The 10,891-nt window shown below is 42.2% G+C and overlaps 1 protein-coding gene across 1 annotated transcript in view; it reads left to right on the forward strand.

Moving 5' to 3' along the window:
* lcor (ligand dependent nuclear receptor corepressor) overlaps positions 1-8,565 on the forward strand; it is a gene marked incomplete at its 5' end in the record, with an annotated part of 97,261 nt that extends 88,696 nt beyond the window's left edge. The window contains one exon of the mRNA XM_084075677.1: positions 7,001-8,565. Coding sequence (XP_083931803.1) covers positions 7,001-8,135 — 1,135 coding nt within the window. The 3' untranslated portion in view covers positions 8,136-8,565. The remainder of the gene's footprint in view (positions 1-7,000) is intronic.
* Positions 8,566-10,891: the final 2,326 nt, after the last annotated feature.

Below are 10,891 nucleotides of genomic sequence, written 5' to 3' on the forward strand. Positions count from 1 at the left end.
CACATTTTTGCCCGAACCGGAACCGACGTTTTCGGACCGAGCCGGGACAAAAATGTATGCTAATTAATCGGGCCGAGCCGAACCTCGGGTTCCTTAGAAAAATAAAAGATAAACGACTACCCCTCAAAAATAAAATCAACTGCCCCTCTTGGCTGAACGGTAATGCCGACGGAAATGGCAGTGTTGGATGCAGCTCAAAGTGAACTTTACTCAGGTATCTTGACCCTGACCCTTCCTCTTAGCCTTGCCTACCTATTGTCATTTGTACGAGCTCTTGTTTTATTAGATCTTGTTGATTTGATACACTTATTTGTTTGTAGCTCTTGCTCATTTGATTTTCCTATATGTCTCATCTGTTTAAGACAGTAGGTAGCTGATATATTGCACTTTTACCTTAGCGCAAGGTATACTCTTAGTTTCTTGTTTTAGAAGAGAATGCACTTAAGACTTCTGGTGATTAGTAGTTTTCTTGCTTACCCATGTTGAATGCACTTATTCCACTTAATGTAAGTCGCTTTGGATAAAAGCTAAATGACTGTAATGTAAATGTAATGTATCTAGTTCGTTGCCGTCCGACCTTCAGTCCAATCTGCTCAGTTCAAAGCGTGTTGGATGCCTGACTTTGAGGACCTTAAGCACATAATGACAGCTTTTCGGGTTTTCGGGGTTTTCGGGCCTAAAATTATGGTACTTGTTCGGGCCAAGCCCTCTTCGGGCCGGCCCAGTTAGGGCCCAGTTAGGGCGGGCCTTCATTTTCAGACCCATTGAGAACTCTAATAACGATAACTATAACTATATTGTTGCTGTCGGACAGAAACCTCTTATCTCTTCTAACGTTTTGTGTTTTTTTCTGTAAATTAATGCCCTGCTTGATCATACTACACACAACACATCACAATGCGACATGTTGTGTGTGCGTAGATCTGTTGCGTGTTGTAGATCTGCTATTTTCAAACGTTTTTTTTAGACATTTTACACATATGATAACTTGTGAAGCATTCTGCATAATGAGTACCTTTACTTTTGGTACTTTAAGTACATTTTGATGCCAATTATTTTCTACTTTTACTCAAGTAAATGTTGATTACCAGACTTTCACACTGTAACAGTGTATTTCTGCATTGTGGTATTGATACTTTGACTTTCCACCACTGTTTAATAACAGCTCTAATTATAGCACTGTCAAAATAATTGTAATGAGAACCTTCAACACTATACGTCCATACAGCACGTTCGGTATAGCCCCCGCGCATGATACTTCATTATATTCCCCCTCCCTGTGTGTTTGCTCTTTGGCATGCAAAGGAGCTGTAATTACCGCTGCCGCAAATGGATTCCGCATGCACAAATCCCACGTTGGACCCACATAAAAGCATAAGGCAGATCATGTTAGCATTAATGTGTGTATCATCGCGGCTAATTTTCGGCCGTGACATATTGATGAGGAAATCCAACAAAGAGCATCTTTTTTAATTTAAAGAAAATCGACGGGAGTGAAAAGAGTAAACTCCGCCCTCGGGGCGACCGCAGCCAACGCCTCCCGCCTTTCATCCTGTACTGATTGGTGCGGTTCGGCCCCATCAATGCCCATTGATTTCATGGCTGAGGCTTTTTTGCGTTGGTACATATGGATGTATTTATGCACACAGGTATTTATAATTCAGTGTGAGAGGTCAACGGCAGAGCTTGTCAAAGACGTGACATGAGCCTTTGTCTGCTTCTGCTTTTGTCTTCTTTTCCTATGCCTTTTTTTATCGACGAAACGCAACAATGCAGCCACAGTTATTTATCGATAACCATATACACTTGCCTTGAAGTCATGCGTGCTACATGTGTGTTAACGAGGAATACATATTATGCTGATGAACACTGCTAACCAGGAATACTTTTAATCCCTAGGTCAAAGATGGATTTGGAGAGGTTTCATACTGTATGTGTGATGATAAAATGTGGCAACCAGTGTTGATTTTGACAGCAAATTTTGATTTAGTTTTAGTCATAGTCTTTTGAATAAAATTCTGTTTAGTTTTAGTCACCCGAATTTCTTTACTTTTAGTCTAGTTTTAGTCGACTAAATCTACAGTTGATTTAGTAATTTTTTGGGGCGGGCCTTGATGGCATCAAAATGATTTTCACTCACAGCTGCATGCCGAAAATAGTTGATCTATAAGCTCACATCTCCACTAGTCCCCCCCAAACATTTTGGTGTAGTTTCTATTTGTTGACGAAATTGTCAGTATATTTAGTCATAGTTTTCGGCATCATAGTTTTTATTTTGTTTTTATTTAGTTTTCGTAAGTGAAAAAAGGTAGTTGACAGACATTTTTCATCATAGTTTTAGTCGACGAAATCAACACTGGTGGCAACTACAGTATAATGAAAGTTGTGTGCATGTTAAAACAATGCTTGTACTAAGTTGCAGTGGTTTTCTTTGATTCCTTTACGTAACATGCTTTTTTGTCAAAGCAAACCTAGTTTGCAGCATCACTTGTGTAGACTGTTTTGTGTTTAAACAAAACTAAGAACAGGCTGTGCTGGTCCTTACACGTAACTGGGAAGTTTGGCCAAAGAATGGTGCTTGAGGAAAGACCATGGGGGGTCATCAAAATCAGTAGGGTGTTCGACGGACACACGGAAGTACGGACGGACAGACCAATCGACATATATAGCCTAAGCCATCCTGAAATAAATAAATACAGTATACTGTATATGTAGGAGAGAGGCTGGGAGCCTAAATGTTCAGGTACCAAACATAAAGAATTTTGACTCCCACACAGGAGGTTAAAGGCACAGTGGTAGCCTGTTATGCAAGGGAAGGCTTGGTACTAAAAGCTTGGTGCGATGAACTACGCCTGCACAAGACTTCAGGCTTCAAGTGTGAAGTAGGAATCAAGAAGTTCCCCAAGGCCCTAACGCCTTTGGCCACTCTTCAGCTCAATACCAGTGTTTTTTTTAAGATCAGGACATGTAATATTAATTTGTTTTAGTTTTAAGAGGCGTGGAGGCACCCCCTGCATTCCATCCCGCCTCAAGCTGGCCTCATTAGGACACTGGTTCTCAAAGTGGGAACAGTTTAAACACTTAAGCACTTTTTTTTTCAGCTATTGAAAAATAGCTTATCTACAGTACAAGCTCAAATATAAAAAAATATATAAAAGAAATAGCCAATCTACAACATATTTTAATCTGCTTTTATTAGTTGATTGTGATTCCAAGGACTGAGCACTCCTTCAGTTGTCTTATTAAGTTAATCTGTATGATTTACTTCTGTATGAACACCTCTTCAAAAGCCTATATTTTAAGATATATGTAGGCTATATATATATTTTTAGCGGCGCTAGCCGCTCAGCGGATCCTGCTCTATACCTGACTTTGTCCGTGTTCACCGTCAACGTTGTGATTGGTCAGGTCCGTCAGCAAAGTGATTGGTCAAGCTTCACGTGACACATATTGATGACAAACTTTGCTCTATATCTGACTTTATCCGTGTGCGTACGGCAACAAAGTGATTGGTCAAGCTTCACGTGACACATATTGATGACAAACAGTATGTATGTTTGAGGCATAGGGCAGTCTAAGACATCAATCTTGTGCCATAAGACAAGATTGATGTCGTACGGGACTCATCAAAGGCGCCGCTTACTTCACACAGGGTGTGATTTTTTTATAGTATTGACAAATCTTCTGTTATGGGAGTCCTATGGTACAAAGTATTTTCAAATTGGGGTCCCTGGTCAAATTGCATCGATTTGGGGGGTCCTTGACATGAAAACATTTGAGAACCACTGGATTAGGAAACAAGGACCTGCGCAGCCGGCCAGACGCTCAACACTCCTCCTTTTAATGATGGTTACTGTATGCTTGAAATGCCGCTGCTCTCTTCTGATTCCCATCTCTTTGGGGAGAGGAGCCGCGAGTCGCGACCACCATGTACAGAATATTCCTTTATGGTCCTGTTGTTTTCGTATCAGGTTGAATTATCAGATCCGCTGGTGATGTGTTAGTGAAGTGTCCCCAATGACACCCGACTGTAATGCTGTGAACAGCTCCTCTCAGAGAGGATAGACTCCAAAGCCTCTAGTTAACCCTGTATTGTTTTCAGCGAGCCTTAAGACGTCCCACTGTGATAATCTATCTTAAACCCCCTGTAGAGGACTCCCCACATGGCTCATTTAAGTTGTTCATCCTCAGAATACCCCTCTGTGATGGATGCCGTCTTTTTTTTAATTCCTGTTAAGTTAATTTCCCGTCAGCCATCGCTTTTTCTTGTTCTGCTTCTTTTTTTTCTTCTTTTTTTTTTAAGACACTTGCTGCCGTTGCTATAGTTACTTAGCTGAAGAACTGAGGCTACAGAAATGCAAACAAAGCCCCAGCATTTAGTTGCATTACTGTGAGCGAGTATAGAGGTTATTTCAGATTATCACAGTGTCTTAAAATTTGAAGCGTTGTAATGATTTTCTATTAATGCTGATAAAAACAAATTAGATATGTGAGAGCAGTTAAATTCAATCGATTGTTCTGAATATAGTTAATCTATTCTAATTGCTGCTTCAGGTCTTTATATATAAATATAGATATAATGATATCTGCACCTTGTCAACTGGAACATATCACATACTTGTTGCATAACAAATAGGGAAAATAGCCGATCTACAAGCTCGACTGCGACGCGTTGTGAGATTGTATATTTTCTATTTTTTTTAAATTATTTAAATACAATTTAAACATTTTAGAAAATATGCCCAAAATAGGCACACCAGGGTTGAGGTGGTTAGCCCATCATGGTAGGCAGTATGAATTATCATGTTAGGAAACAGAATTTGGTAAAGGGCAACTTTGAGCACATTTCTTTTTTTCAAAGTTACTTTTATTTAGATAGGAGGATTAGATAGACAGAAGACCGAGGTCAGCACACAGAGAGGAGAGACATTGGAGACATAACGGGAGTCGGATTCAAACGTAGGTCCTCGTGACTCACAAGGAGCGAGTGGTCTGTGCAGTATCTGGCTGAGCCGCCAGACACCCATTTTAACTTGAATCCTACCGTTCTATTATGAGAAGGATAAGTGAAAATCTGACTTATGCAGTAACACTTCCCAATGGGTTCTGTACCTAAAGGAAAGGGTTGACCAGTGGGTATATGGAGGCTGATCATTTACATACCAATGATAATTGTGTCTCATACCGTATGCACATACAATTTACAATTACAATTTAGGAATTTAGCAGACGCTCTTAATCCAGAGCAAGGTAAGCACAAGGTTATACATCAAATGCATAGAGACAGTGTAGTGCCTCAGTAATCAAATGCATTGAGACAGTGCAGTGCACCAGCAATCTAGGATCATAGGTCATAGGTAAACCAAGAACCTATCATCAGTCTAAACATAATATCAAAAATAAATATTATCTACATTGAAACTATACAAACTATAGGATGCCAGGTCAACAAATGAACCTGGCATCTGTCTAAATAACATGCTATCTAAATTGCATTTTTGACCTTTGCATAAGACTGCGTGGTCGTCAAGGTTAGGGCAAGTGCTACGGCAAGTGCTACAGGTTTTATATCCCTCCTTCCTTTAAAAAGAAAAAAGACACTGGTGTTCATGGTTAATTCCACTTGATTGCTTGTACAGGCCACCAGTAACACATCACAATGCTATTCCTCTGTTGTTGTTTGTGGCATTGAGTATCATTTGAAATAATTGTATTATAATATGTTATTTCAACTCAGTATGAAGTTGAAACAAGAGGTCCACCGTTAACGCTGAATATAATAAAAAAGGAGCAGACATGACACTTGTGGGTGAAGGTGAAGAGGCGGGAGCCAGCTGAATTGTTTGACTTACAGAAAAGGCTGTGCTTGTTAAAATCATCATTTTATGCCATATTAAAGCAGTTTGAATTACATATTTTATGCCTGTAATGAATTTGATACAAGGAGTAATTGTGAGATTTAAATAATAAGATTCAAGGGAACAACATAAGGCATAATTTCGCTTCGCTACATAAACTGTAATGTAATTACCTTGTCATTGTAAAGAATTAATTATCTTTAAATAAAGTGGTGAGGGAAATAAAATTGTTTGCAACTTCTTTAGCAGGCTGAATCCCTTGTTAACGCCGTAATTGCACAGAAACCAATTAACTGAATGAAGAATCCTGGTAATTGGAATTCTGTATTCTCCACACCATACAATTTTCCTTTGGTGTACATGCTACACTCACCTACTGTACCTGTTTTAATATCCTACTAACATATTTAGGGGTGCAACCATGTAACTGATAATTGTCATGTGTATTTGAATAGTTCAATTGTCATCATTATTATTCAGAAGGCTGTTTTGTAACATACAGAATCATGTCAAGACATTTGTTGTGACTTTGTAGAGCTTTCAAAATCTGTCACTTTATTTCCAAGAATGAGGTTCAGACAAGGACTTTTCTGATGCATCTGTGCTGTGACAATCCAACAACAACAACACATACCATAATGTATCTCTTTCTGTTTGCATTGTGAATGGTCAAACAAAAATATAGAATATCAATAATTAATTCACCTAATTAATATTAGCCTCGTTCCCAGCCTTACTCGTCTGCGAAGAGAAAAGCCTGGTCACGACCTAAAGCAGAGAGTGTCTATAGGGGCGGGACTCCCGTTGTACGTATTTCCCCCGGAAACGATATTTTTCGACCAATCACAACACTTGTTTCATTCATGGAGAATGTAAACAGATTTGTAAAGCGTCAACATAATTTCCTTGGGCGGTACTTCCGCCATATTAAGGTACTTCTGTTTAGACACTCAACCGGCTAGTTCTTGCCCAGCGTGAATTAATATAGGAATAATGGAAGTTTGTATGTACTTATGGGGGGAAATTCACCTGTGTAATTGACTCACAAAAAGCTTTGATTCTGCAAACGTTAGCTGCAAACGTTAGCATGTGACACTTAACCACGCCTAACTCGGGTCTCATTTTGTCTCTTATCCAATCAGGCGTCCCCTGAGGGTAGACCGCGCCTTCCGAGAGGTGGACGAGGACGGCCTGCTGCCGAGAAGCTTGCACGAGGGACTGAGGGACAACTACGTCAGCTCCACCTCTGCCAAGCCCCCGTTGGCCCGCTCGCTGCTCATCAAGGAAGAGCTCCTCAGCCAGAAGCACCACCTCCTGAGCCAGCCCGCCGCTCTCTCATTGGCCACCCTGGAGTCGGCCGGCTTGCTCAACCACGGCCAGGCGCACGCCTTGCTGGGCCGCGAGGGGTCCTCCTCCCCCTGGGGGAGCAAGGCCCACCTGGACAGCCTGCTGAAACTGAAGCAGGCCAGCGGGGCCCTGAGCGGGGCCCTGAGCGGCGCCCTGAGCGGGGCGCTCAGCGACCTCAAAGAGCTGCCTCTGTTCCTGGACAACCACCACAACCACCACGGAGCCTTCTCCTCCAAGAGTTCCCTCCTCCACCACCACCATCACCACCACCACAACCAGATCTCCAAGAACCACCAGGTCAAGAGAGAGCCGGGCCACTCCCCTCCCGTGGATCTGAAGATCCCTCAGGTCCGGGGCATGGATCTCTCTTGGGACTCCCACGCCTCGGAGCTGTACGGCTACGGGGCCATCGGGGTCGGAGGCAGTAGCCACGTGGAGAACGCCCTGAGCCGCAAGCTGAGGGCCATTCTGCCCAAGCAGAACCGCAGAGGAGGTTTGGGGGGAAGCCTTGGGGGGCTGCTAGACGGGGCGGCCGACTACTGGAGCTCCGACATGGACCATCCGACCTCCGGACCAGCATATTCCACCTCCGACGCCGAAGGGGACCTCGCCAACAAGCAGCCAAGGAAGAAGAGGGGCCGGTACCGCCAGTACAACAGTGAGATCCTGGAGGAGGCCATAGCGGTGGTCATGGGCGGGAAGATGAGCGTGTCGAAGGCCCAGAACATCTACGGGATCCCACACAGCACCCTGGAGTACAAGGTGAAGGAGCGCCTGGGCACCCTGAAGAATCCCCCAAAGAAGAAGCTCAAGCTGATGATGAGTATGGAGGTGGGCCAAGATTCCGCCGCCGAATCGGAGAACACCCCCACCGCCACCCCGCGTGACGACGGGCCACCGCTGGCTGCTGCTGAGCTCAAGGACGACTAACGACGAAGAAACATGACGAGTTTTGATGACAATTTAAGAAAAACCTATCGATGAAATGACAGAAATAACTTTATAAAACCTCAGACAGATGACTTAAGATGATTTGAAATGGATGGGGCTTTATTTGTGCCAATTTACTTTGCAGTATCTGGGTGAGCACAAACGCAGGGAAAACATGAGGAGGATTCTTTAAAAACAAACTGGAGAGAAACTAAACTAATCGGCTGGTTGTTTTTTTGTTTTGTTTTTTTGCGGTTGTCATGTGACCGACACTGCGCAAGCATTTGTTCGACTCTTATATCAAGGGGTTAAACAAATGCAGCTAAAGACATGAGTTACATGACAATTGATTTAAAATTTCTTAAGCATGCTGATAATCCCCAGCCCCGAAACCTAATCCCTCCATTTCTGACCTTGATACACTGACCATAACTGCTTCTAAATGTAGTTTGGGCTGTGGAGCATTCCAATTTGGGGGCGGGGGGGGCACACAATTAAGGGGAGGTTGAAAAATCACCCTTTGGAACAAACCGGCAAATTCATGTCCTTTAACCCCCACTTCTCTCTCAGTACTGGAGTTGAAATTGGTAAGTGAACTGTCTATTATGTTTAGAGCCCACTATAGAGATAATCCTGCCATTGATAATTCACCAAGGGTTCTGAATCAAAAGCCCATTCTCTGATCGCCAGGTAGCCATTATGCTTTAACTGCAAACCTTTACTTTCCTCCTTAGATTATTCAGCTGTTCTCTATGTGGACGAAAGCAACATTAACCCGTCCTTTTGAACGAGAATAAGTGAGACAGAAGTCATTCAGGGATGCATGTTTGTGAGTTTCATAGATACTACTGACTCTTTAGGGTAGACTCTTCTTTTCTTCTGTCTCTTTTTTTTTGTTTTCGTTTTGCTTTGCTTTCTTTTGCACTACACTTTTGGTCTGGTGCATACAGACCAGGTTACCTCGGCATTGTTGCATTGTTGCTGTTGTTGAACAGCCGTTTTTTTTTAAAGTGGATTGTGGTCTTCATGATCCTCCGTCAGCGTCTCACCTCTGATATTGGAAAAGCCGGAGCCACCTCACCGTTTCCCTCCAATCGGTGACTATCATATAGTCTAACAACTATAGGGTCGCTGATTTGGATGAAGGCTGGTGAGCTTATAGCTCGCAGACCGTTCCAGGATCAGAATGTGAAACTCTGCTGCTTTAATCCAATTGACTACCTTATTCTCACGCACGGCTTTAGTTAGCCTTATGTCTAATTTATACACCATCCTCACAGCCGTACCAATCGCCGAAAATAACCGCTTTTCAACAGAAAACAAAAAAACGCATCAATCAGTTATTATTGGCGAGGGACACGGTCATATGTGACGAGGTATGAATTAGACTGTAGTCAATGGGCTTTGACAAGTCTTAGGTAATAATTATTTCAGATTTTTTTTTCTTCCAAACTAAGCAGAAATGGTCGGTTTTAAGCAAACTCTTTTCCCTCTTCAAGGTTACTTACATTTTCAAGGACAGTTTTAAAGGCAGTTTTACTATGACAATTTATAGCAGGGCTCTTTCGGGTGGGACGGGGATATTTTTCAGTGGGGTGGGGTTGTTGATAAAGGCGAGGGAAGGAGAGGAACATATTAATATATTATTACTAAATTATTACGATGCTGACGACGTAAAAAGCCCATCCGCATTTCTGGATGAATTTTTCTCCTCATTATTAACTCAGGGTGACTGAGGCAGATGGAGTGGGTTTCAAACTTGGAACGTTCCCCTGCGGGACCTATAGTTGTAAAAGGCAGGAGGACAAAGACACTTCCCATTAATGGTGCAGGATTTGGGGTGGGGTTTAGCATCGCCACAGCCAATAGACTGTTGGCTAATCAATGAAGAAAAAACTAACAACAACGACAACAACAGCAAAAACACTGAAGTTGGGTGAAGGGGGCGGGTGGGGCGCTGGAAGTTTTTTGTGGATGAACTTCTAAAATAGCACTTTTCTAAAATAGAAAAAAATGAGAGAGAAAGGCAGATGTTTGAGGTTATGCATGGGTTGTAGCTCTTCTTATTTGTGCACTGGTGTTTGGAAGAGATGGAGAAGAGAGGTGATGAGGAGAACAGAGAACAGGAGGAAGGAAGAAAAGATAAGAAAAGGAAAAAAAAGCTTTAGTTTCTGAAGACTTTCAGAAAGCTGCAGCATGGACCCAAACATTCTTTTATTCCTCTCGATTACCTCCTTTTTGGCGAAACACTGGCTGACAGCTTGAACATGTTGAGTTTTCCCGTAGTGTAGTCTATTAGTCTTCATGATTTCCGTCCTCTCGCCTGCTAAAGCACTAGGGGGAGAAAAAAAAAACGTGAACTTGTCGATGTGTCATTGTTGGGAGGAGGGGGGGTATACACAGTATGTATCCCTCAGAGGAAATGCAAGAAAAAACAATTCTATCCGTCTTTTCCTATAGCTGGAAAAGACGGAGGGAGACAAAAAGAGGCTCCTTTTGGTTCTACGTGTTTGTTTTGGGCCCCGCTCTGTGGTTAAATGTTGCTCTTCGCTCCGAACACTGCCTGGTGCTCATCCAGTCTGTGAGATTTTTAAAACATGAAAAATTGTGCATCTCTCCATTATTTCAACTCAGATGAAATGAAAAATGATCACTACATTTTGAAATGTATTGTACATTTTATTTATTTTACTTTTATTTGTTTTGTTTTTTTATTTGTCTGTTTTTTCATCTGTTATTTTCTCTTTAAATTTAAA

This window comes from Gymnoscopelus microlampas (genome assembly GCF_963454915.1).
Source record: "Gymnoscopelus microlampas genome assembly, chromosome: 2".
Classification (NCBI taxonomy): domain Eukaryota; kingdom Metazoa; phylum Chordata; class Actinopteri; order Myctophiformes; family Myctophidae; genus Gymnoscopelus; species Gymnoscopelus microlampas.